Here is a 25,789-nt window from a genome sequence, read left to right on the forward strand (position 1 = left end):
GTACCTACTCATTCAAATAGACACCCATCCCGTGCTAGTGCGGTAGTGGCTCTCTCGGGTACCACTGTGCTGGTACCAATGTTCCGTACGAAACAAGTACGAGCATGGGCTGCCTCTGGTTTTGGGTGACCATTGCCAACGTCGACGAAACTCTCCAAGTTTCTTTCAGCTAGCCAAATTTAGCGCACTAGCTGGTAGTGGTTTGGTGATCTTGCTCATGTAGCAAGGGGGACGGCCAAGAATGAAGTGCTAGTCCTAAGCGTAGAGGTGTGGCAATGTATTGCTCTCCGTACCTGGCTCGCATAGTGATTAATTTCCAGAAGGAAAATTATTACCACGTGCTTCGGCTTTTTCAGCTTCAACTCATTGCATCTCCATTTCTGCCCCCCAATTTCTTCGGTTTCCCCACGGGCTACCAGCACCAAAGACCCAGGAACTGGCCCCTCTCCCCATAATATCCTGGGCGCGCCGCAAACGCGGGATGGGCGAAGAGGATAGGGTCGTTGAAAAAGCCACACATGACCTCAGGACCCGATGCAGTGGAATATAAGCAAGACATGCACCAAGCCATGTGGGTGAGCTTCGTATACGTAGTACATAATACTGGCCATGACTAGTCGTAAAAGAACCAACACGTTGTGATTAACCGAGTCGGGTTGGTTCTACCGTTCTTGGCTGAGATGGTTCGAGTAGTATTATTGGGTGCGGCTATGGTTGCATCTGTTTGGTAAAATTGGCGCTCTCTCGCGTGACAACGGGCCGACATGCCGGTGGTTGTAAGATTGGGCAGCAAGAAGACAGAAAATCGTGCCTTGTTGAGAGTATAAGCCAGGTAAGTAGTAGTAGTGTATACAGCAGCTCAACATAGGTAGTGTAACCACGCATGTTAGGTTTTGGTGGCTGCCTGTGAGTGGTCAGATTCCACTGGAGTACTGTAGTATAAGGTACGATATACCAACGTACTTATTCTCAGTCTCTTTTCGCCTTCTTCTATTCTTTCAATCTTCGTTGATGAGGTTATGACAGCATACGCAGTAATGTTCCCCCTCGCTTCCTTTGAATAGCTTCCATTGAGAGATCGCCATAGCCATACTTTGAGATAGATAAGTGAAAGGTTGATTGTAGTCAGAGTGATATGTAGTTACTGCTGTGCAAGTGAGACAACAGGGGAGCATTGAGCTGGTACTGGGCGCCCAGTAGCCATAGGTACAAGCACGAGTATGAAGAAGTACTTGTCAAGTCCTATGTTGCCTGGGGTATAACCTGGGCTCGAATGAAGCGTTGAGAGATTGAACTTGCTCTCTAGCAGTTAGTGTACTTGTGGCCTCGATGATCGGGTTGCTATTTACGGCTGGCTGGGTTAGGCGTGTCCTCGTTCTCATTCCCGTAGTCGACGCTAGATCTTTCATCAGAGCACAAGGTGACAGCGGAGAGCGTACCAGGGTCAACATCCTCTTGTGTGATGAACAGCTCGTTCATGTAGTTGCACGACTACCTAGGTAGTAGTACTGGTGTGTGTTCGTATGGTTCTCCATTCTACCCGCGGGCTGGCAAGGCTTCGGAATTACAAGTACGTACTAACTAGGGAGCCCTAGCTGTTCTTTCTTTCCGAGCATGTGGACAATTTGGGTTCCATCATTTGAGTGCCTATTCCAGGTAGACAGTGATCCACTCGGGCATCCACCGTAGTAGATGCTCCACGGTAGTCTCGCATGCAACGCCGTGCCGTGCCAAACTAGTGCTGTCTCTGCAAGGCTTGTTTGGCGACCGCTCAATTGGAAACTCATTGCCGCTCAAGCTAGCGCGGCCGATGCGACTTTTGCATGTATAGTCGACGTGTCTGTGGGCTCCCCAAGCCTGAGTACCCATAGTCCAGTCTGCACATGTGCGCACCGCTTGTCTCTACGCGACACCTCTGGGCAGGGCTGATTGATGCTTAGTGAAGATACCACGACCCATTGCAGAGTCCAGAGGCAGCGCAGCGACGTGATTGGTGTCCGACGTGATTGGTGTCCGAAGTGTGGCGTCATGTTGAAGCCAATGGCTTGGGTATTGCGTGAGATAAGGTAGGGCAGCTCGGCATATCAACCTGGAGAGCTTGGAACTCGCGCTTTGTCGTGGGGCTCTTGAACTGACTTTCTTTTGGATACGGCTGACTATTAGCCCCGTCTCTGTATAGTATTGCTTGCTCGTAAAGTATGAAGGTGCTCCGTTTGCTAGCCGACTAGCCAGCCAGCCCGTCGGTGCTGACCGCCCTTCTCATATCATGAGCGAGCTGGCAGCCTCCATCCCAAACCGGGCAACGCCTATGCCAAAACAGCTAATCTGGCCCAGTTGGCATCGCCTTCTCGCCGCGTCGGCTCGATTCCGCCAGAGACCAGGCACCCGTACGAGTGCAGGCTACAGATATGCAGGCAGGCCACTTGGCACCCCTTGTTCCTTGTCTGCCAACGTGGTAAACGTCATGTGGCAGCGCGTCATAACCCTCAAGGCGCGCTTAGGGGGAGCTGACCGTCATCGTCTCCTCTGCTCCCTGGGAATCTGAATCTTAGGCTGGTGTGGACGATGGACGAAGCAACTTCGATAGACGCTGTCAATTAGCCAGTTTCGAAATGTAAATTGGCTCTGCTATCATGTAGGCCGGCATATAACTTTTGGAGGATTGGGTGGATGCCCCAAGTACGTTAATAGAATGATATTTGATACAAATAGCGACGCAGTCGTGGCCAATCCAACCTCAGCTGTGTATATGCTGGCTTGCGCAGAAGGATGATGATATAATTCTCAGGCCATAACAAGAGCAGCCGCCGTAGCCAGGGATAATGATATGGGGTACCGGAGTGTTCCGTACATGCATGCCAATGGTATTGAGATGCATACACATGCTAATTGCTGCCCACGCTGCAATTGGCGTCGTGTACCCAATAGAGCGAGCGTCATGTAGGCATGTATTCGCCCATGCTCACAAGTGACTGTTGTCACCGCAGATTGGTGGGGACGGGTAGACAAAGCATAGCAAGGAAGTACCCTCATCTCTTGCTGATGGTTAGTTAACAAGTACCTGGTACACACAAGTTTGTGACGTGTGGCTCATCGCGACCTATGATCGTTGGGTGGAAGAGCTAGTCGCCGCCGGAAGACTACCCGGTGATATTGCTGAGGAAATTGAATGGAGGGCTAAACACTGGGGGCTGCGTCTCAGTGAAGACACACACAGCTTGGCGACTGGCGATTTTGCACATGAACCGTGGCGCGCGCCATTCTGCTAGCCCATCCACCTTTTTATTCCCCGTATGCCAGCTGTACAGCGTGCTTGGACCCCAGTCGAGTAGTATATTGCTCCATTCACAATGCCGCAAACTTTACACTTCTCACAGCTCAAAACTGTCGCATCGCGGCAGTGCACTCGCAAGCCAGCCTTTGTCGTAGAGTAAGGTAGCCCCGGGCCTGCCTGATGGCAGCGAGCCAGCCGATCGTTGCGGTAATGCCAGTCAGAGGACTCCGTGCTCAAACTAGCAGCATATCCATCGATGCTAGCAACTGCTGGCTAGTCCCGGTGCTAGACCAACCCGACCTTCTGGTGCCTCTGAGCCCTGTCAGAAAAAAGGGTTGTTGGAAGGTCAAAAAGGGGGGAGGGGTGAACGAGTGGTTGATACCTGGTCGTGAGCGCACACCGTGACCTGGAGACTAAGACGCAACTCAGGTATCCCTGCTCGCTGCCGCCGACTCCAACACCGTCGTGGACCCAAAACAGAGACAAGAGCTGCAATGCTAGGTCCTAGCGGGCTCTTCGAGGTGGAGAGACCACGCTTGACAGCGATGGGGTTTTGCTGCGGTTGTCCTGCACCTCTACCTGCTTGGACAAGTAGCTCGACTGACGTTTCGCTCTCCCTGGTCCGGCTGGCAGGGGTCGAATCACTGATGGCTCTATCCTTGAAAAAATCTCCATGTACTTGTGGCGCCTCCACCCCCATGCTTGCTCAGAACCCTGGCTGTGGGACGGACCATTGGGCTGGCGTGACCATGCGAATGCTTTCGTTGCAGTACTGGGTCTTTCTTCATCGAAAACGACAAGGGGTCGGCGTGGTATATTTCAAGACGAAGCTGTGGGTGACCGGACCGTCAACAGCCAATGCTCCCAGTGTGGCTTGCCATCCTTCGCCAGCCCAAAAGCTCTGTTGTGAACCCTTCCATCCCATCTTTTTCGTCACTCAACTTCCCACTCTCTGCTTCATTCTTCATTGTTGGTGCCTCGAGTGGCTCTTGATACTGTTAAAATCCCAATCTCTCCTGGCTTCTTCCAAGTCGTCGAGGCTGAATCCGAGATAGAAACGCCAAGGTCTTTCTCGTCTCTCGCCCGAGAGTTGTAGGACTTGGAGTGCACCTACCTAATTGCCTAAAGGCACCGAATTTCTCTGGGTCAGCGTGATTTGTACATGGAAAGTACAGAGTAGTGTAATCTGCTCTGAATCTGCTGTACGGTGGTACTTGCCTCACCGAGACTTCACTTTTTGTTCAGGTAAGCAGCTCCTTCCCTGCCATCGCCTCTCGACTCCATGTTCCAGTTTTGGCCTTCCTGCCCTGTTCCGACTGTTTTCTTGGCTCGAGGCTTCCTTTTTGACTTCGTTCCTTCTCGCATCCTCGACTCACGCCCCTCATCCTTCCTTGCCTACCTATCCTTCCGCTCGAATCTCCCAAATACCTACGCGAGTATTATCAAGGGGACACTGCACGCAAACTGAGATCCGCGGGCCAGAAGTCTCTTGGTACTCCTTTAAGCACGCGGATCCCACGAGAGCGGATTGCAGGCTTCTTGAAAGCTGGGCGTTGAGTCGTTGAATGCTCTGCCGGAGGCAGTCTGGCATTCAATTCCCCTCTTTCCCCTCCTCTTGCGGAGGTAAGAAACCGGTGTATAACGGGCAGATTCCTAGCTGGGCCATCTGATCATCCTGTCTCTCATAATTGCCATAACTATCCACCGACGAGACTCTATACTCCTTAATCGCATCGAGAAGAAGTTTCCTTGTCAATTGAGCTAACTTTGATAGCAATACGCTCGAGCTTGAGCTGAGAGTCTAACCGAGTTCCCCGGTTCAGCTGACATTTCGGCTGCATCATACCTACTAAGCAGACTTTTCGTTGAATATTGACTTGTTCGGTCTCTTGTGGACGAGTTTACATCGTGGACAGTCGGCTCGATCGCCCGCCGTCCCCTCCTATTCTGCCGCCGGATCTCTATCCGAATTCTCTACCACCGATTGTCATTGGGGCTGTTTGGGTATCAATCCCAGCCGGTCCCAACTACACCACGGTCGCCCTGGCGAACTCTTCTGTAGACGTGCGGCAACAGGCGCTGCCTCTAGTCAAGGACAGCCCTGAACCTCCCGCCACTGACTCCTCTGGGGCTTCAACGCCAATCTCCCCCAGCACACCCACCACTCCCTCGTGGCTATCCAAGACCCTGTCCCGCATCAAGTCTCCCAAAATCAACAATTTGCGATTCTTGCTTGGGAACGAAAAGAGTCGATGCGCTGGTCCTCGAGATCAGGAGTGCGCAGGTGATCAGGCCTCAATGTCGCAAAGGGGACCTGGCCATCGCTCGCCCTCTCGTCTCTCTTCAAAATCCCCTGTCGGTAATGAACAAGTTTCTTTCTCTCAATTCAAGTCGCAACGGTATGAATCGGTCGGAATCTCCCCTGAGGTCGGCCGTGCTGCTCAGCATTCCGCCAAGGCCTTTGGAGTCCATAATATCTTGAACCCTTCCGAGGCACATTCCATGGGCTCTGATTCTAGAGGAAGGCCACCTTCACAAACAAAGGAAACAGAGCCTGTCTACCCAGCATCTTCTTCGACTCCTTATGGTGTCCCTCGTACTTATTTCCCTGGCCATGCCGATACCGGCTCCGTACCGACGACTCCCGTTACCGCAGGTGTGGTGCCTACAGGCAGATATCCGATATCCGAGCGAAACTCCCCATCGACATCGTACCCTTTCCCTATAATGGATAACCCGAGGAAGATACTCAGCCCCAGGGCTCCCCGAATCTCGAACCATGGCCAGACTCACTCTCCAAGAGATCAAGATTCGCGACAACCCTTGGCTCCCAGCATGCTCCCCGCAAAACGACCCTATGAACAAGACACTCCCGATGAAGTTAGACATGCTCCTGGATTTCAACAGCCGTCAGGAATTGCTTCCGGTCCGCATACCCCGATGGTAACTCCACCAAGATCTCTTTCTCAGCCTGTAGCTCGCCCCTTGGATGCCTCCTATGTACAGCCGCCGACAATCCCACCGCCAGGAGAACTTCAGAGCCGATCGCATGGAATGCATACACCTTTGCAACTGCAGCATGGAATCACTGGGATGTCCACTAGTCGACCGCTTTCGGTAACGGAAGGAGCACTGACTGAGGGAACATCGTCATGGCCAGATATATTGCGCCGACAAGCAGGTTCGTTTGTTGGGATGGACTCCCAGCAGGCTTATATGACTCTGCCAGGCAGTGATACACCGATCCCAGTTCAAGTAGACTACTCCCAAGCATCAAAGAAAGCGGACGAAAAGAGACAACGAAATGCAAAAGCCTCGACGCGCCACCGCAGAAAGAAGAAGACTCTTCAGGAGGAGAACTTGAAACACCTGCAGGAACTGAAGGAAGAGCGACAGCAGATGCTGCAGCAAATAGAGGAACTCGAAAACCAGCGGGACTTTTACAGGAGCGATCGCAACCGGCTCAGAGATATTGTGTCCCGGACGCCGGCTGTAAGCAACCATGCAGCCGGGCCACCTAGTCCGGTGCTATCGAAGAGTATCAGCTTTGTGGATAGAAGCCCCTTAATGCAGTCTCATCACATTCCCACCCCTACTCAAGGTTATCTGAGCGAAGTGTCATCGGCAGAGCGGCCCGTACCGGTTCGGCGCACAGACGATCGCCCAGATTTCTCGCCTCCGATGTATGGTGCTCTGCCCGGTGGTCCGCCGCACAGCCTCCCGTCGATGCACAACCAAGCCTATGGCGCACCTCCACCGAGGCCCCCATCCGCAACTTCTTCAACGAGTGGAGAGAGACTGCCGCCGTTACGAGTGATGGAGGGACCGCCTCCCATGTCAGGACTGATCCATGGGCATCCTCAAGAACAAGATCTGAGAACTGGGCAGTGGAGGGCAGCGCACCCATCCCATCTAGAAACCGGTTGGGCAACTGCGCCAAGAAAGCACCAAGACAGCCCCCGCTGGTAACAATTTCAAGCCGCCTGCTGTGCGACTTCGAATATGGCTCTCCCCCTGATATGTACGTGCTACATCGGCAATGATGTAGCGCCTCACGGACCAATCTCACCCATACTTATAATATCTCATCATTTCCATGAGACTAATTTTCCCCTTTGGACTTGGACACAACAACTAATTTTTTTTTTTTTGGAGTTTCTGGCTTGTACCAGCGCAAATACAATCTACGTCGGGCAACCGATATTTCTGATTATACGCATAGTAATTCGCCTCTACCACACTATTCATTTCTTTAATCACACCCTTGACACTATCATTTTATACATTCCTGTTGTCCGGTTAACCAAGCAACCGGCCTCTATCTATGCTTGCTTAATCTATCTGTGGACTTGAGATAGCAGAGGGCTTCTTCTCTCTTCCTCGTTTCTATGAGAATGACTTGCTCAACCGCAAAAAAAAGTCGAATATCAAAATAGAAGAAGTTGAATGAATCAACTTTTTGATTCAATACTACATTCGTTTGTCTATCTATTTATTTGTTATGAAATGTTTGCCCTGAGGGGTGTCCACCTACGACCAGCGAAGAGATACCCCTAGTGGATCAATGCTACACACGGAACAACGTTTTGAAAATCAGAAAAATCATGAATTTGGGAAGAATGTAGTATTCAATGGAGGCTATTCATTCATTATATGCCGCCATTTGCTCTCATCATATGTTTTTGGAATTTGGTATTACTCTGGCTATAGGAATAAGGCAGATATATAATCAGATTGATAAAATTCTTATTTCCCAAAAAGACTGAAAGTATTTTTCTAATATTAAGTCGTAAAGGAATTCAAATTACCAGCGATTTCAGCACAATAAGGAACTAATGAATAGAGAGGAGCTGCGTAGGAAGGACCAGTTTACTCGTACCTGGGATCTCTTGCTCAAGTAGCCACAAGCACATTGTGGCCAAATAATTGTAAAGTTTCCCTGGTATAGAAAACAAAATGCTTGTGTTCACTTTAACAGGCACCTGGAGAATATCCTATGATATCATGAAGTTCCAGTTCTGGTCGAAGCAGGTTAGATTTGCCGCAGTCCAGCATGGCACGTACCATATTCTATCGGAGACGACAGATCCGATCTCCGAATAGTGGGGCGATAGGCCATATTTGAACCTACCTCGAATATCAGAAGTAGCTTCAGCCTAGCTCTGGATATCTCTGGTGCTGGGTGAACATTGAATCCCACCGAGGTCATATCTAGCAGTTGCGGCTTCAAGCAAATGTGAAGCCAAGTGAAACTTTTTTTTAATTATTATGCACGGTATCACGCACTAGAGAATTATTCTACCATGTTAGGAGGGAGATGCATGGCAATTGCAAAGCTGACGAGGCCTGCTCAAACTGTTGTCCACCGACTGAGCTTCGTTCGGCAGTCTAGTCGTTTTCTGTCATTGTCGTCGTCTCATCTAGAGACTGAACTAACGGCACCAAATGGAACAAGATGGACACAGCCCTTGGGCTTGTTTATCAACAACCAATTTAGTGAAAGTGTTGGAGGGGACAAACTTACTACCACCAATCCATAGTGTGTATTGCCGTTTGTTACACCTATTCCTAGATGCAGATGGATGAATTTGCGGCCCTTGATCTGGTTGCTGACTCTTTTTACATCTGACGCAGCACGGAACAGGAAATCTGCTCTGTATTCGCAGCTGGAGAGCCCGACGTAGGCAGAGCAGTTGAAGCTGCTCGAGAAGCACTTAAGCAGCCTTCATGGAGGTTACTGTCTGGCACTGAGCGGGGCCACTTGATGAACCGGTTGGCGGACTTGGTAGACGAACATGGTGAGACGCTTGCTGCCATTGAAACGCTCGATAATGGCAAGCCGCTGTCCATCTCACGAGGTTACGATGTGCCGCAGTTCTCTGAGGTGCTCCGCTATTATGCCGGATGGGCAGATAAGAACCAAGGTTCGGTGATTGATATTGGACCGAAGAAGATGGCTTACACAATCAGACACCCTGTCGGCGTATGCGGCCAGATCATCCCCTGGAACTATCCCCTTGACACGGCGGCGTGGAAACTTGGTCCTGCTCTGTCGTGCGGAAACACGGTAGTGCTCAAGCTGGCAGAGCAGACGCCATTGTCGATGCTATACGTGGCGCAGCTCATACGTGAAGCCGGTTTCCCCCCTGGAGTCATCAATATTATCAATGGGCGTGGCGGAGAGGCGGGCGCTGCTCTGGCACGTCACCAAGAAGTGGACAAGATTTCCTTTACCGGCAGCACAGCAACGGGCAAAGAGGTGATGCGCATGGCAGCCGGCACACTCAAGGCAGTCACTCTGGAGACGGGGGGCAAGTCACCGCTGATTGTGTTTGACGACGCGAACCTGGAGCAGGCTGTGAGATGGGCCCACGAGGGGGTCATGGCCAACCAAGGCCAAATGTGCACGGCCACGTCACGGCTGTTGGTACAAGACGGAATCTACGATAGGTTCGTGGAGAGATTCAAGGCTTTCACGGAGGAGACTTCGATCCTGGGAGACCCCTTTGACGGGAGGACATATCAGGGGCCTCAGATCAGTAAGGCACATGCAGAACTTATCATGTCGTACATCTCATCGGCTCGAAACGACGGAGCTGAAGTCTTCCATCCTCGCGGGGATTTGCCCCCAAGAGGCTTCTTCGTCCCACCGACTATCCTTACCAATATCAAGACGAACACAGCGGCCTTTCAGGAGGAGATCTTTGGCCCGGTAGCAGCCATTGCGCGGTTCAAAGGAGAGGAAGAAGCTGTAGAAGTCTCCAACGCGAGTAGGTACGGGCTTGCAGGCGCAGTGTTCACAAAAGATCTGGGAAGAGCACATCGTGTGGCGCGGGACCTGGAGGCTGGTATGGTGTGGGTGAATAGCAGCAATGATTCTGATACACGAGTTCCGTTTGGAGGGGTGAAGGAGAGTGGATTTGGAAGAGAGCTTGGTGAAGATGGACTGAAGGGCTACTACTCTGTCAAGGCGGTGCTTGTTAACTTGACGGATGAGTGAGTTGGAACTGCCTGTATGAACCTGGGTGTAGCCTAAACGAAGCACTGATGCGAAAATACTGTTGAATTCCCTGTCCACTTTTTACCCTAGGTCAGATGATAACAGAGTATGAGAATATTTGTTGATTTATATAGAACTGCGGCTGCCAACAATCAAGGTGGAGGTACCGAGCTACAAAAGCACATGCCGCTAAACCATCCCTGTCAGCTGCAGCTCCCAGCTACCCTCCCCCGCCAAATCTCGCCAAGCTCCCGCCATCCGACTATCTGGCCACAAACTGCAGCCTCGTGCATTCGTCGCTGGAGTCCATCTCGATGGCTTCCTAAACCTGAACGCGCCCAATTCCAAGTCAACGGCCGTCTGTTTCCTCTTCTTGTCCTGCTCACATCACGCTTTATTCTTTCTTTTGGAATTGGAAAAAGAGGCGAATAGACAATCCGCACGACCCGCGATACCTAATCCTGACATCATCAACCACCATGGCACTGCCATTTCCGCAAGCCAGCATAAAGCTCGACTATCCGCTGTACGCAGTCGGCTTTGATCCTCAAGATGCGAACCGCTTAGTTGTTGGCGGAGGTGGCGGCGCTGGGCGCTCTGGCGTGGCCAACAAGATTGTGCGTGACATTCTGTGATACCTTGTGCAATCGCCTGTCTCGCTTCCAATGCTAACCATCATCCTGCTCTTTGTAGTCCGTCGTTGAAACCGTCGACCAGGGCGAGCTGCGCGTAGCTGGCGACATTGCCCTTTCCCGCGACGAGGACTCCGTCATGTCGCTCGCCGTTGCCGACAGCGCAAACGACCAGCTGTCCTATGTCTACGCCGGCGTCAACTCGAGCCCCAAGGAGATGTCCAAGGGCAAAAACAACCACCTCCGAACGTTTTCCGTCGAGCAAACCAAGTCGCGAGCCGCCGGTGCTAAGAACCCCGATGTACAGGTCGCAGAGGTGTCTCGAAGCGCCTTGTTCGCGAATCCGGATGCCGACACTTACCAGCCCGTACTGCGCATCTCTGGATCCATTGGCGCCGCCGCCACGCGCATGTGCAAGGAACCTCAGCTCGCCATTTTTGATGCCTCGGGGCCGAAGCCCAAGTCCAAGGGTGTCTTGAGACTGGACAAGGATGCAGAGGATCTGGATATTATCCAATGCGATGATGGAGAATACTTGCTGGCCTACTGCCACAAATACGAGCTATACCTGGTCAAGATTGGCAAGAAGAACAGTGATCCAGAGCTCATTTTCACAATGACAGAGGATCATGGCGAGCTGGCTGCGTTTCGCTCGATTCGATTCGTGACACCCAGCTTTATCCTTGCCGCTGCCAATCTGCCAAAGTCGAGCGGCGTCATCCTCCAGGGCTTCCGATTGCCGACCCCAAGCCACGACAAAGCGCGGATATCTGCGACAGTGCGTATCCCCAAGAATATATCTGCGACCGCCCTCGCTATTGCAAATGCATCGCCGCCTCCGTCTCCGTCGGCTCCCGTGGGCAATACGCAGTTTGTCATTGCGGTAGCCGGCAACGACTCCTCGATTTACTTTTATAGCATGGACCACAAAGCTCTTGCCTCTATAGAGCTTCTCTCCAACCTGAATCCTCTCTATACACTCAAAGACACTCACAAAGGCGATAATATCACCGGTCTGGCGTTTTCGAACTTCATCCCTCCCAAGCAACACCTCACCCAGCAGTTCCTCAAGCTGGCAAGCATCACTCTGCAGAGTGGCGTCACTGTTCACAGCATCGCTTTGAAGCGACACATTGACGTATCCCCTGGAAAGCCGGTCGATGAGACGGCAGCTCGATATGTCACCGCCCTACGTGCCAAGGCACCTTCCAGACGACCAGTCGTCATCACCCTTTCCATCATTATCCTCATCATGGCCGTCATCGGACAGGGTATCATGGAAATGTATGGCATGAGCAAGCCCATTATCAATGCGCAGAAGTTCCTCCCGTCCTGGCATGGCACCTTGCGCGACCCGGCTCATCCACCGGCTTTTTTCAACAAGGACTTTCTCATCTCAAAGCTAGCAGGTAGCGGCGTCAACACTGCCGAGACTCTCGTTATGTGGGAAGCAGACCATCCTGTTGTAGATGCTGAGGACAGCCCTGGCGGCAAGAAGATTGCCTTGGATGTCCACGATGAAGAGGTTCATGGGCCCGCCAAGACATGGGAAGAGTTACCTGCCGCGCAGAAGAATGCCTGGAAGCAGAAGCTACAGTCGGCAGGTGCGTGGACTCAAAATATGGGCGAGAGTGTGTTCAGGGGTATCTTGTTTGGTGAGCTTGCAGGTGCTGTTGGCCATGCTGTAGCGGAAGGGCTGGCTTAATATGGCCATTTCCTTTACGTCTATCCCCTATTTTTGTTCCCATTGTAACGATATGTCTCGAACGGTGGTTTATATCTGGATTTATGAATGCAGCAGCTGGGAGGAAATTAATTAATTGCTCGGCATATCTACTTTTTAACTAAAATTGGGGGGTCTGGGTCGAGCAGAGACGAAGTTCTGAGCCCCTTATAACATTTAGTCTCAAGATAAATAGGTCTATAGTGAAGCTGTTAAGTGTACATGGATAATCAATCTCTTTTTCAAAAGCCATTCTGTACTTATATCCACGTCGCGCCGCAATTGCCAGGGATATACTTGGCTATATCCATCGCCAATGCCATCTTGACCTCTGGACAGTATTTCCACGTGTGCTGCCTCAGCTCTGGCGATCCCCAAACAGGGCTATGGAGAAAAGAACCGCTGCCACCAATGTGGTATCCCATTGGCTCGTAGTATCCTATTCTCCAGTCATCTACCCCTTGCATATACTCATTGTCGCCGACATGCTCAACGTTGGAGCTGCTTGAGCCATTTACAGTCTGCTCTAACTGTCCGCCGTGCATTTCGCCAGAAAATGTCAGTGACACGGATCCATTGGCCACTTTGCCGTTGGGATGGTGGGCAAGACGTTCGGATAGCCAAACATCCTCGGGCTCCGAGCCGTTGGCGCGTCGCTGGTTGCGCAGGATGTCGATGATGCGGCTCACACGCCTCAGCGACAATCCTCCATTGCCGCCCCATTGCCCTCCGGGGTTCCACGGCGCGCCAACCCAATCGTATTCCAAGAAGTCGTTGAGATTCAGTCTGCTATTCGCGCAGAGCATGGAGTCTGTTTGGAAAACCAGCAGCCACTCTGCCGGTTGAAGCACGACCTCGTACAGCCACAGCGTGGTGAGGAACTGGCTGATTTCCTCTTGTCCGTTTGTGCTCATGTTTGTGGGGATGTATGTGAGATCAAGTTTACCAGAGGCAACCTGGTTCTGAATGGCGACAGAACGGTTGACTGACGCCACCGATAGGGGAGAGCCCATGAAGCGGAACTGCCAATCTGGCGGTACGACGGATATAAAGTGTAGCAGGATGGGTGCAAGAACAGCACTGGGGCGGTTTTCGATGAGGAGGGCTACTTTGGAGGCGTTGTATGGGTTGATGCGTGGTCGTTCTGGATATTCGAATATGATGCGTGGAATGTACATGGAGATGTCAGAGTTGGAGACTAGATACGGGAGTGACGGGAGGAAGAGCCTGGTATACAGTTAACTGGCTGGAGATTCAATGGACAGCATCGAGAGTGCAAACCAACACGATGACTATCCACAATATCACGAAACGTCTTCGTCTGGTATGCCAAAGAAATGCCATTGTTCTGTTCCGCAGGAATTGAACATAATGATTGGCGGGCATCCCGTCGAGCTAGTTGGCTGGATGCAGTCTATTGGCGGCTACAGATGCATGTGGGTTGAGGTATCACATTGGGATTATGGAAAACGTCGTTTGTTCTCCGTTTATTGTTACCATCAGATGATGGCTCCAACTCTTTGATCACTCTGGAGTCGGCCAGTAGGCGAGATGTTGAAGTAGGTACGTACTTCGTTCCTTCCTAACGCAGGTGCTTGTAGAAACTTTTTCTTCACCGCCTGCGTCAAATCGGAGGCAGATCAAATTTGGTAGCTGGATGAGTTATTGTAGTTGAACTGCTTCAACTTGGCGCTCCAAATCAATTCGAACGTGGGCAGTAATAGCTTCTCCCAATTGACCAGCAACCAACCATCGCCACCATGTCTGGATTCAACAGTTCAGGGGTTCTCTCAATCTCCCCCAGTCGAATACTCTTGCCAATCCTCTTGGTTCTCATGTGCGTTGGATATTTAGTTTCATACTTCTAATGCAGTGTTCAGTCAGAGTTCAGCTGCTAACATCCCCCTCCAGGTGGTATTTAGGCCGTTTGCACTCTCAATATGAACCCGCTATTACGTCCACATTCTCCTCCAGGTTCGAAGAAGCACGGAAAATGGTTCCCAATGTGAAGCTGTACTGGCCAATGCCACCTGCTAAAGACCCTCGCGCGGCTTATAACTCGTCAAAGCTTGCTCTTCTCATCGAAGCTAGGCCTATGCCTCACCTATCTCCGCTGATGCTACACATGACAACGGTGGTACCGCCTGACTGGCGATTTCTCTTTATCGGCTCGCGTGAGAGCATTCACAGCGTCAGTCAAGCCTACTCGATCAAGCACCAACAGGTCATTGGAAAACTGGACTTGATGGAGCTTCCTCCTCCATGGAGCGTTGCCAATAAAGAGGACGTGTTTAGGCTGCTTACCGATTCGAGATTTTATGATGAATTCTTGCCAGGAGTAGAGTGGATCTTGAAATATGAGCATGACAGCATTCTATGCGCAAACTCAGAGACAAGCTTGGATGACTGGCTTGACTGGGATTGGGCAGGTGCTTCGCGGTATGTATTTGATGCTATGCTGAAATATTGTGGAATATTGCTGACATAACACGCACGATGTAGAAATGATGACGACCGTTTCTCCGGCAATGGTGGCCTCTCTCTCCGTCGAGTGTCAGTGATTAAACGGATCCTCAGCTTTCAAACACGCTTCAATGACTCGGAACCGGAAGATGAGTGGTCCGGGAAGCGTCTGTGGGTGCTACCCGGAGCAAAAGTTGCATCTAAAGTAGATGGTGCCATTGCTGTTGAAGATGTCTACATGGAGAGGCCTATGGGCTACCACATTCGCGGCGGTGGGGAAAACTTGAACGAGAAGATATGGGCGGATCCGTCTCGCCGAAAGGAGATACTAGAGTATTGCCCGGAGATAAGCATGATTATGGATATGAAACTAGAGCGGGAGAGATGTCCAGATGACGATGGGAATGGTGATAGAACGCTCGCTGATGCCGAGGTGGTGACCACGATTTTGGAAGAAGACGGAGACTCCAAGACGATGCCGAATGATATCGAGGTTATAGTGCGGCCACCGCAACCTCCGCCTTTGCCACAGCTTTGGGATGGTTCTATCACCACAGTAGGTGTTTCCATCACCACAGTAGGTGTTTCCATCACCACAGTAGGAGCTTCTATTACTACAGTAGGAGCTTCCATCACCACAGTTGGGAGCCCTTTACGCACTGGCATAGATTAGAGTGGGTGGCAATATCGCCTGTTTACATATGCGGCTCGAGAAGAAGATTATAGTTAAGTTGCACTAAGTAGCGAATGCACAAAAAGATGTAACAAACTTTATTGAATTGAAGGGTTGAGTGTGAGAGGCTTTCTCTTACAGAACATGTTGCAATTCTCTCAATCTAGTTGTTTTGTACTGTAAATGAACAATTCTCCCCGCAACGCACATAAAGAAACTCCATATATAGTTGTAATGCAATTTTAGTTTATCGTGACTTGACATGAATCCGTATTGATAGTTTATCCAAAATGAGTAGACTGTCATTGGTCTTTTTCCGGCTCCCAAGAAATTATCGATCCTATGCTAACTTGGAGATGTCTTCCCCCTTAAACTGAAGCGAGCGCATAATTGCACGTTTTGAGGTGGTTTCTCAATTTGTCAGACCTCTTGAATGGGTCCTTGGATTTCTTGCACTTTGGGTGAGGGCAAGGATGACTTCCTTTTGTATGTGCCTCCTGTATATGACGTTTGAGGCTATCAGGTCTAGAATAGGTGAAATCTTTTTGGCAAGTAGGGCACTTGGATGAGCGGTTCCTGAGGATACACTTGCTTGTCAGTGACAGGTGATTGGAAAAAAAATTCACCTCATACCCTTGGCTCAGACTGACCTTGGTTCATCCAATGGGATACCATCATTGGAGATGTGTCTTTCGAATTCCATGGCTGGCTGGGGTTGGATGTCGGTATCATGTGGTAAATGAGGAGGTTGTATAGATGGGGGATCTATATCTGGCTCATCCGTATGATGACTCTCGCCAGCTACATCTTCAGAGGCATCTGCTGGTATTGCCGTTGATGTAGTGAGGGTACTTAGGTCCCCAGCGGTGGTGAACAGAGATGGATCTATCAAAGTACATGTACCCGACGAGATAGTATATGTATACTGATGCAGTAATTCTATTGCTGATTAGCAGCTCGTAGAGGGAAAACACCCTCAACAGTTCTTACCTGGGAGTTCAAGTAAATGCTCTTGACCATTGTCCGATAAAAACGTCTCGTTTCTTGGGTTTTGGACGAGCGGATTAACACAATACTCGGTATGCTGTTGACTGCCAGGGCGTAGTGGACTGTCGGGGCGTATTGGATATTGACAGATGGAACAGACGCCGAGAAACCCCTCCGCAGTAAGAAATACGGCGTCCTTTGATAGCTCCTCGAAGGAATTCTTCAGCAGCTCATCCGAATGCCCAATCCCCGCGGTAGCCTCGCTAAACTTGGCGGGATGAATCTCGCCGGTGGACTCATTGTGCGAATCGCTGCCTGTGTCGTCTGCGGGGATGCCTGGAGATGATGCTTCTTCATTGGCCATTACTATCTACCAGATTGGCCAATTCTTGGGGATTTGAGGCCTTGTCGAGGCTTGGGATTTGTGACGTCGTGACGGATCGATAACAGCGCATGCTACTTTATATGCTTCTATTGCCAAACAAGGGTATATAAGAACGTTTGAAGTAACAGTTCGAAAGCAAAATCAAGCATTATAATGCACATAAATTCATGGCGTATCGCTCGCTCGCTCACTTGAAGAAGACCAAATGCAGAGGAAAAACAAGTATCTCGAATTGGATTGAAAGGGTTGTGGTGCCAAAAAAAAAAAAAAAAAAAAAAAGTCAGCCGCGCGACGACTTTGACGTTTGGTACACGCATTTTGGGGTGGAATATGCAGGGTGGAGGGGCAATGTTGGGGTGGGAGGAGATAATAGGAGGTACCCGTGGCCATGCATCTACATCGTCGGCTGAGTACCTGTAGCACCATCGTTAGCCGGACGGTTCGTAGGCTGATGACGTAGAAAATACAGCGAAGATAAAAGCGCTGGATTGATGGGATACTTGCGATGAAGGCGTTTTTGGAATAAAAATCTATACAACTACACTCCAAAAACGATCTCAAGTTTCCAATTTGTCAGGCTTCTTATTACTGTGGGCTCTATAGTGCTCATCTCTCGCCAATCCCAAGAGCCTCAAGGTTGGATATAGCACCTAAAGAAAGAATAGATCGGCAAATGGTACAGATCTCCAGGGGACATTCCTAGAGGAGCAACAGACCTCGAGAAGATGGGCACCTCCATATCGACCGCCGATGTCCCTCTTTTCTGTTGCTTATTTTTTGGTTTCTTATTCAATATTTCATCATATCTCGACAAGGAAGCAGAGAGTCGTGTATCGCAGCCGAAGAGCCCATTACTTGCTGCAAATCAGGCATTAGCTACCCATACTGTAGTAGGCATAGCTGTAACTGAAGCCATACTTTTTCGGATGCAACGCCGGCCACTATCAGAATTCATACTCGTAGGATACCTAGAAAACTACATGCCTATAAACTATTCCGGCAATACATTTAGATGCCACACTCATTTACTAAAGTCAGGGTACCTATAAAACCTTCGTTGTTATAACGCAGCGCAGATGATTGACACCAAATAGTATGCAGTCGTCGTCTCCGAATCCAAGTGTCGGGTTAAGCGTTCGCAGACTTTTTATAACCACCTTACACATCTTTCTGCCAGCCGGATAGCTGCAATATTATCACAGCACACACTCTCATCAGCAATTCCAATATATTGCAAAGAGCGTAAGCCTCTTTACTTTACTTTACGATAAGCATTCTTACCCCCTCCCTTCTCAACACACGTTGTCTTTTTTAAGATTCCTCTAGTGCCGGCTGTCAACCCGGCATCTGCCAATAAGCCCCTTTATACACGCAAATGTAGACTTTACTATAATAAGTCATCATAAGCTTCTGACAAAGGAGTTGATGAGTATACCAAAGCAAAACACGACGCTCTGTGGCGTTGGGTGCCTCGTTCTCAAGAGATTTGATTGGCACGGAGCGTTGAAAGGGGACGCTGCTTTTTCTTGTTTCCTTTTTTCTCTTTTCAAGCTGAACAAGTCAAAGTCAAGTCCCATAAAATCCTTTGGCAAGAAAAGACGACGCTTTAGCTTCTTTTCTTTGAGACTTGATGAGAAGTAGAGATGCAATGAACCATTCTCCAAGAATCTTAGGTGTGTACCTAGGTTTGTAGATATATGCGCATCGCCAATATTCTGCACGCTCAACTCGATTCATCAGTAGCCCTGCTTTCCCTCTCCATTGATTTCCTTTTCAATTGAGAAATGAAAGGAAGAAAAGAAAGATCAATACATTTAGAATTCAAAAAGATGAAATGCCAAGCGCGCCGTTATCAGTAATGCTTTGCACCTCAGAGAGTACTGTGTGTGCAGGAAAGAGCTAAGCCAATCCTAGAAATAGCCAGCCGAATCATGATTCCGTAATTAACCTACGCAAGGGCACCGGGCACCAACACATAGTCAAACATGCAGTGGAAAGAAGAAGAGAAAGAAAAAGAAGCGATGGACAGAATCAGAGAACGAGGGAATTGGTCAAAGAGAGAAAGGAACAGAGGGGAAAAGACGAATGCGGCAATGCCATACAAAGCCCGGCTTTGCATGTCAGCTATCCAAGTAGCCTGCCAATTTCCTCTTCTTTTGTCTTACTTCCCTACGGGCGTTTCTCGAAGGAAAAGACAAGGGGACACGCAACAAAGAACCTGCGCTAAGAAGCAAATGCCACAAAATAAACGCACGCCACGACAACACCCTAATCAACTGCAACGAAGCCCTGCTACTACTGACAGCTAATCGCCGTGGCGGCGCCCACCTTTTGCCCCAAACCCACAAGGCTGGAGAGGTTCAGCATAGCCAGGATCCAAGGGAAAACGCCATGCCAGGTCAATGCAGCTCGGCGCATGATCTTCTACCACTCAAAAGAGCCGTGGGCTCGATGGCGCCGCCAACTAACGTCAGCGCTGCCGAGGGGGCGTCCAATCAAACAGTGCAGGGCCGCTGACACGAGGCGACAGGAGCAGAGGCGGCCGAATCGGCAGGGCGAAAGAGAGGACCATCTGTGCTGTTTCATCTGCTGAATGAGCTGCTCAGAGTGCTGTCCCATCCACTGGAGGTCTGAAAGTGGACAAGGGGTTCTGCTTGTAAACGCAAACAGCAGACGATGTAGAGACCAGACGCCAGATGTGGGCTTGCGGTGCGTAACTTCGCACATACCCGGCTAGCGCAGCCTCTCGATTGAATCTCGGTATGAGCAATAGGATAGATAGTAGTACCTGGTACTTGTAAGCCCAGTCCATCGTACGTATCGTAGTCTATTGGGGGGGAGGGAAGCCGACCAGCCTAGCCCCGGCTCATCCATTCATCCATACTAGCAGCTGTATGCGGTCCGGACCCCGGTAAGGGTGTGACAGCAATTTGCGCACGCATCCCATCCGCCGATTATCACCAAGTGAGATCTTTCAAGAAGATCAACAGAACGAGCTTGGACTAACGCACTTGTCAAGAAGCCTATATCGATCCAATATAGCCGTAATTTACTACCAATGGTTTGTGAGCTGTTGCTTTTACTGTGGATAGCCCCTTTTGAAGCAACGGGGATACAGCACTGAGAACTGAAGCGGTGAATGCTATACTCCATAAGACACTGTAAAAGACGTATTCACAACGTCTAGTGCCGCTAGACAGCTAGCTCAGGTCCAAGAATCGTGGTTTGGCGGCCATGTCAAAGAACTTCTGGGGAGATCGAAGTGTTACGACTCGTTGATCTGAAAACAACAACTGTGACGTCCTAGAGTGGTGCTTGTTAGGTAAATACCTAGATTCGCGAGTCAGGCTGAAGCTGAAGCAGCTGATCTCAGGTGGCGAATAGACAAATGTTCAGCCCGTACGGAGGACCGGTAACCAGGCCCATTGACTGCAGCAACATGACTGGATCCATGGGCGCCCTCCTTTGCTGCTACTGTTGCATTCTGATGCAGGAAGAGCATTCTAACCCTGGTTTCTCGAAAGGCACGGCTGTACCTTCCTTGTTAACCGCATGTTCCATCCAGACTGTCGCCTGCTCCTCAGTCCATGCAATGCTTGTGACGCACTTTCAGACCTGTCCCTTATCCTTGTAGGCTGTAAGACCGAAGTGGCTAATGCCAACAGGATAGCCGGCTTGCAACAGAGAGGGGAAGAGATAGCCCCCCAGGCAAACGATACAAAAGAACATCGGATAATTTTCCGATAAACCTTGGTTATCTCGTACATGCGAAGTGATGATTGACCTCTTGCTCAATTCACGAATTCATAACTCGTCGTGGTGTGAAACGTCGGCTTTACCATCCTCTGCAGTGCCACGATGCAAGATGGCGCCAGCAGCTGGCAGGTGGTTTGCACAAAGACTGAAGTCGCCAAGATTACCTAACCTGAACCGTGAATCTCCGATGCAACCTGTTGACACCATGGCTCCTCAGTAGTATGCTTGCGGGGACTCAAACGACAAGCCTCGTATGTCTCGGAACTGCCATCGCTGATCCTGGTACTGCTGAAGGCTTCTTCGCTTAGCTTGGAAGACACTACTAGTAGCTCTGCTAGATGGTGCTCGTACTTGTAGTAGTGGTAAGCGAATACTGCTAGCATAACAAGGACAATTGGACCAGTCCGCTCAATGCAAAGTGCAGATTTCGTAGACTTGATGTGTGCCCGCGGCAATGGATCATCAGTCGGGGTGAAAGTGTTTGCGTCGCCAGCGTGAAATTCCCATGCTCTTTGCGGATGACTAACAGCATGTCCAACGTCCTCCAGTTGCTTCCAGTAAAACAGTCCAAGTCCAGTCGCGGGAACTAGTGACGCACAGACGAGTTGCCACCACGCAAATGAGCTGCCCGAGCCCAAAGCTACTCTGGCAGAGAATGCTAGTACTTGTAAGCATTGGGCCAAGCCAATATCGCTACTCCGTACGAGTACAGTATAGTGAGACGGGCGGAGGCAGTGGCTTGGTCAAGGCTCCCAAGGCTCGGCCAATTGGCGCTGGTCGACTCGCTGCGAATATGCATGTTCGTGCGCGTGCCGGTCCTCTGCGTTTGGTAAGATGAAGGGCGGCCCTCTGTAGCTACACGTAGGTAGCATGCTGTAACATGTAGATGCCCGATGGGACAGCCATGGCGGTTGGAGCATTCTCCTCGGTGCCGTACTTGTACTCGTACAGTCCAGGGCAATCGTGTACAGTATGGCACATATTATGGAGAATACTCCGTAATAAAGGGTCTGGTACGTCTGGTTGCCAGCATGAATCCACCACATGCTACGGCGCATCTCAGCCGAGAGAGTGGACCCCAGCAAATGGTGGCCCAAGGTTCAGACCAGGCAGCGGAAATCGGCCGGGGGGGCTCGACCGCTAATCAGTGATCGAGGAGTACTTGTAGATGAAATCCGCCGGGATCCGAACGTAGGGACCAACAACAACAATCTCCCCTTTCCTCGTCCCTTAATCCTGGCTTTGCAGTACCGCAGCGTTGGGTACGAAATATCAAAACGCTCCAGGGGCAAGGCTCTTCGCTGCTGTCAGTCTGTTTGGCGAATCGACGCTCCTCGGAGAGCACCCGGTATACTTGGCTGATGGCACGACGAAGCAGCCCCAGGAACAGCAGCAGCAGCCGGGCAACCCTGGGGGCTGTGGGCGGCGGCTGACATTGGCCTTTCATCTTTGCACATGGCAAGCGCTGAATACCTACCTAGATAATGCTAGGACTTGATAGTATAAGAATACGAGCGAGTTGCACATTCTTGTAATCGTAGTCCTGGCACGGCGTACGTGCTCTGCGCGATTCTTCTCCCTATGCTGCTGTACTTTTGGACACATGCACTTGGGGCGGCCCCCTTTGATGCAGCCTCCGAGCTCCTTTCCGCACCCGTCTCATACAGACAAAACCAGGGCCAAAGAGGCCATTGCGGCCAGCCTAGCCAACCTTGACTTCGATAGGATTGGCAGGCAAGCGGAAAGTTGAAACAGTGGAAAGAAAATTCATGCATGGAGGGTTTTAGCTGCCGAAAACTTGCAGTCCAAGGCGTGGGCGAAGCAAGCTAACAGCGTGTGGGGCCCGTCCTGATCTCTCCTTTCGCCTCACCAAAACTTGTTCATTCGCTGATCGCCGACCCAAGAGGAATCGCTGTGCTACGTCTGCACAGCCTAGACGGAACGTACCGCTGCTAGCGAGAGATGGAAGAAATATGACGGAGATGCTTCCTATAGCATGCTCGACAACAGCTGCTTGGCACAACAGCCTACACTCGCTCAGCTCATCGCGTAAGTTGTCCGTTTCTGCTGGACCATAGGAAGGAATATCTCCCAGAATGTTCGATACGCACTCGCAGCCGCATAAAGGGCTCAGGAACGCGCGTGGCTTGCGACAACGCAAGGGGAGGCCGACCTGAATGAAATGAGAACTGGGGCAAAGACACCCCGTTCTTTGGAGCTTCGAGAAGGCGATGGCGGAGAGCAAATCTGGAATATTTCGTCAGTAAAGAGTCATAAAGCATTGAGCAAAAGTATCATCATCATGATCGCAAAAGATCGAATGTTTCTTCGCAGCGCTTGACGGTGGTAGCAGTACTTTGGGATGGAGTACCGCGAGCAGCGTTTGGAGAGGAGCTTGGCGATACGTGGGTACGAGAATGGAGATGGCCGCTGGTGGGTCTTGCCGTTCCCATGTCAGCGAGGAAACTGGTAGCACTACTCCAGACTCCATGGCGCATGCTCCCAGGCATCTGTAGAGCTACTACAGGAAGTACTCCGCAGTGTCAGGTAAGTTTAGTACGGTATCAATAGCAGAGGCAGGTAAGCAAAGGCAGTGGTTCGCTCAATTTTGGTGGCTAGAAGTAATTCTTGGATAGAATTCAGTAGCATCTCTCTATTCGGCTGCTGGGGTTTTCTTCCCCTTCTGTATCATAGAGTAGTTCGAATCGTAGTACTTCCTCTATTACTGGCCCAGTCCCAAGTTGTCTGGGAGGATTTCTCAGCTTAGTGCTTGCCAGGGACTATCTTGTCAATTTTTTGGGGCATCGACAAGGTTGCTTTGTACCAGCTAGGTAGAGAACGCCATGGAAATGTCCTTTAATTGCCAAGAGCGCCATGCAAGGCAATGTGTGTGGAAGTTACAGCCTCCAAATGTGCAGCCAATGCGCGCGCTATCGTAACTGGCGTGGGCTACGGCAATCTAGAAGTGCCGTCGGCCTGTGAAGATCGATTGAAGCTGTCACCGACGCCCAGCTCAGATATAATTTCTCATCTTGCTTTCTTCTCTTTTTGCCTCGCTCTCTTTTTCTCTCTTCTTCTTCTTTCCATGCTCTACCGTATATTGGCTGGCTGGCCACGAGGAGAAGCATCTCCACAGCTTTCCCAGCTACATTTGCCTCTGCTCCAGTTCCAGATCACGATTGCACAAAGTACCTACCTAGCTCCCATTGCCTTTGATAGAGATGACTTCTCCAAAACCTCCAAAGAGAGGGGGTTTAAGCAAACTAGCCCCCATACCCTGTGCGCTAGAGATGGGTTAGTCCCAGGGCAAAGCGCCCACCATCAGCGAGCCTGGGTGCCGTCCGTTTTTGCCTCTTCCCCAAGCCGCGGTATTCTTGACGCTTTGGCATCTCAGTTTGCCCCAAAAAGAAATTTTCTTTCGCAGTTGCTCTTGTTTGGCGCATACATTCAAGAGTAAGCCCACCTCTTGATGAATGAGTAGATGTTGAAAAATTGCATTTACCAAACCATCTAGAGAAGAGAGGCAGGCGCTATTCGAGCAAAGTGAAGTTGCATGAAGTAGATACGCCAGCCAGAATCACGCTGTCTTTTGCAGTCTATCCAGCGATAATGGAGAATCTTACGGGGCACTACGTAAGTATGTACAAGAATTCGATAGAGAGACCCGTCCCTGCTATTGAGCGGACGCATGGAATCCTCTTGGCCCGCGGCACGGCATTCTCACGCACTCCTCCAGCAACCTTGCTCACGGATGTGATAGGCGCCTCTCCCGTGCCAGACTAGGTGGACATGCATGCAGCGCTGATACTGTACGAGTACAGTACATTGTGTATATAAGTAGACGGCTGTTATGGGCCGTTCAGACGAGTGAATAATTCCAAACGTGTACCTGCTTGGTGCCCCATACAATCTACCAGACAGTATACAGTAGATACCATTCGCCTCGGTGCTTACTTGTACGCAAAAATGCTTCGCATGGGCCCCCGTCCCGCCGCTGTCTTCTCTGCTGCCCCCAGCGACGACGACACGGAGGTACTCGTACTCGCAGCGTCGGCAGAAGGCCTGCCGTCAGTTGGCCAGCATCGCCAGCCATGCGTACCGGTACCTTGGCGACCTGGTGGTTGCGAATGGCCTCGCTAACCCGTGCCTCACAGCTTTTTCTCAGACCGGGATGGAGAGAGTGGATGGCAGGGATTGAGCGCCATGTGGGACCCCCATGCTAGGCATCCCTGGCCAATCTGCTAGCGTTCCCACCAGAACTCGCCGTGAGAGAGCCCTACCCACGGCCGAGATCAGCGATGCCAGAGCCCAGGCGCCAGACAGACAACTGCCAGGCCCAAGGGGACCCCCGAATGATCCACCACCGGTCGCCAATCCCAGGCCCATCCATGCCATGCCGTACTTGTAGGTAGCAGACCCGGATGTCTCTAGTTGAGTGAATGCTGCAGATGTCATGTCTCTCTGTCTCGTCGTCGCCCGCTGTCGAAGGTTACCCAAGGTTTACATGCAGCTTTTGCAATGCACAAGGAGCACGTAGGTTTGTTCCCTGGCACCGGGCGATTTGCTCAAGAGAGGACTGCGTGCAGCTACAGTGAAATCCTACTTGGCGGTATTAGTGAAAAATAACAAGGAAATGGAGCAAGATTTGATACTTCTCGCACATGCTTCGCTTCCGTGCAGCTCAACCTCTGGAAAGCCACCTCTCAGTGTGGACAACTCTAATACAGCGCTAGTGCTTGGATGTATCGCTCAACAGGCCCTAGAGCCAAGCCGCACCGCGCGACGAAGCTCTGTCAAATCTTTCCTGGTCTCGTCTGCCCTTCCAAAGCCAGAGTGGCATTGCCGTCGAGTAGAATCTGAGTACAGTACTGGTCGCAGCTGCAGGCGGTACCTGGT

The 25,789-nt window shown here is 50.7% G+C and overlaps 8 protein-coding genes across 8 annotated transcripts; 5 read left to right on the plus strand and 3 right to left on the minus strand.

The window, feature by feature from the left end:
- The first annotated feature begins 4,074 nt into the window (after window positions 1-4,074).
- TrAtP1_004867 (uncharacterized protein) lies at window positions 4,075-8,029 on the plus strand. The gene has a single exon (XM_014084265.2). The coding sequence runs from the start codon at window positions 5,573-5,575 to the stop codon at window positions 7,241-7,243; it is 1,671 nt and encodes a 556-aa protein (XP_013939740.2). The 5' UTR covers window positions 4,075-5,572; the 3' UTR covers window positions 7,244-8,029.
- A 407-nt stretch (window positions 8,030-8,436) lies between these two features.
- On the plus strand, window positions 8,437-10,463 carry TrAtP1_004868 (uncharacterized protein). Its single transcript, XM_014084266.2, has 2 exons — window positions 8,437-8,813; window positions 8,909-10,463. The coding sequence occupies exons 1-2, from the start codon at window positions 8,578-8,580 to the stop codon at window positions 10,272-10,274; spliced, it is 1,602 nt and encodes a 533-aa protein (XP_013939741.2). The 5' UTR covers window positions 8,437-8,577; the 3' UTR covers window positions 10,275-10,463.
- Window positions 10,464-10,525: 62 nt separating this feature from the next.
- On the plus strand, window positions 10,526-12,877 carry TrAtP1_004869 (uncharacterized protein). Its single transcript, XM_014084267.2, has 2 exons — window positions 10,526-10,891; window positions 10,968-12,877. Exons 1-2 carry the CDS (start codon window positions 10,754-10,756, stop codon window positions 12,609-12,611), a joined length of 1,782 nt encoding a protein of 593 aa, XP_013939742.1. The 5' UTR covers window positions 10,526-10,753; the 3' UTR covers window positions 12,612-12,877.
- A 12-nt stretch (window positions 12,878-12,889) lies between these two features.
- On the minus strand, window positions 12,890-14,088 carry TrAtP1_004870 (uncharacterized protein; the record flags this gene model as incomplete). The annotated part of the gene is made up of 1 exon (XM_014084268.2): window positions 12,890-14,088. The coding sequence occupies exon 1, from the start codon at window positions 13,805-13,807 to the stop codon at window positions 12,890-12,892; it is 918 nt and encodes a 305-aa protein (XP_013939743.2). The 5' UTR covers window positions 13,808-14,088.
- A 301-nt stretch (window positions 14,089-14,389) lies between these two features.
- TrAtP1_004871 (uncharacterized protein) lies at window positions 14,390-15,765 on the plus strand (the record flags this gene model as incomplete). The annotated part of the gene is made up of 3 exons (XM_066112483.1): window positions 14,390-14,466; window positions 14,541-15,068; window positions 15,132-15,765. The coding sequence occupies 3 exons, from the start codon at window positions 14,390-14,392 to the stop codon at window positions 15,763-15,765; spliced, it is 1,239 nt and encodes a 412-aa protein (XP_065968568.1).
- Window positions 15,766-15,902: 137 nt separating this feature from the next.
- On the minus strand, window positions 15,903-17,403 carry TrAtP1_004872 (uncharacterized protein). Its single transcript, XM_066112484.1, has 3 exons — window positions 16,756-17,403; window positions 16,416-16,704; window positions 15,903-16,341 (listed from the first exon to the last, which is right to left on the minus strand). The coding sequence occupies exons 1-3, from the start codon at window positions 17,114-17,116 to the stop codon at window positions 16,134-16,136; spliced, it is 858 nt and encodes a 285-aa protein (XP_065968569.1). The 5' UTR covers window positions 17,117-17,403; the 3' UTR covers window positions 15,903-16,133.
- A 1,719-nt stretch (window positions 17,404-19,122) lies between these two features.
- Window positions 19,123-19,446, plus strand: TrAtP1_004873 (uncharacterized protein; the record flags this gene model as incomplete). The annotated part of the gene is made up of 1 exon (XM_066112485.1): window positions 19,123-19,446. One exon carries the CDS (start codon window positions 19,123-19,125, stop codon window positions 19,444-19,446), a length of 324 nt encoding a protein of 107 aa, XP_065968570.1.
- Window positions 19,447-20,337: 891 nt separating this feature from the next.
- On the minus strand, window positions 20,338-20,590 carry TrAtP1_004874 (uncharacterized protein; the record flags this gene model as incomplete). The annotated part of the gene is made up of 2 exons (XM_014084271.1): window positions 20,338-20,440; window positions 20,541-20,590. The coding sequence occupies 2 exons, from the start codon at window positions 20,588-20,590 to the stop codon at window positions 20,338-20,340; spliced, it is 153 nt and encodes a 50-aa protein (XP_013939746.1).
- Window positions 20,591-25,789: the final 5,199 nt, after the last annotated feature.

The sequence above is a fragment of the Trichoderma atroviride genome, chromosome 2 (assembly GCF_020647795.1).
Source record: "Trichoderma atroviride chromosome 2, complete sequence".
In the NCBI taxonomy this organism is placed as follows: Eukaryota; Fungi; Ascomycota; class Sordariomycetes; order Hypocreales; family Hypocreaceae; genus Trichoderma; species Trichoderma atroviride.

Bases quoted from the DNA above. Each gene is read 5' to 3' on its own strand.
- TrAtP1_004867 (XM_014084265.2), top strand. From the start codon at position 5,573: ATGTCGCAAAGGGGACCTGGCCATCGCTCGCCCTCTCGTCTCTCTTCA.
- TrAtP1_004868 (XM_014084266.2), top strand. From the start codon at position 8,578: ATGTTAGGAGGGAGATGCATGGCAATTGCAAAGCTGACGAGGCCTGCT. The intron at 8,814-8,908 runs GTGTGTATTGCC...CATCTGACGCAG, and splicing joins CTTACTACCACCAATCCATA to CACGGAACAGGAAATCTGCT.
- TrAtP1_004869 (XM_014084267.2), top strand. From the start codon at position 10,754: ATGGCACTGCCATTTCCGCAAGCCAGCATAAAGCTCGACTATCCGCTG. The intron at 10,892-10,967 runs GTGCGTGACATT...TGCTCTTTGTAG, and splicing joins CTGGCGTGGCCAACAAGATT to TCCGTCGTTGAAACCGTCGA.
- TrAtP1_004872 (XM_066112484.1), bottom strand. From the start codon at position 17,116: ATGGCCAATGAAGAAGCATCATCTCCAGGCATCCCCGCAGACGACACA. The intron at 16,705-16,755 runs GTAAGAACTGTT...AATCAGCAATAG, and splicing joins GCATTTACTTGAACTCCCAG to AATTACTGCATCAGTATACA. The intron at 16,342-16,415 runs GTCAGTCTGAGC...GTGTATCCTCAG, and splicing joins ATCCCATTGGATGAACCAAG to GAACCGCTCATCCAAGTGCC.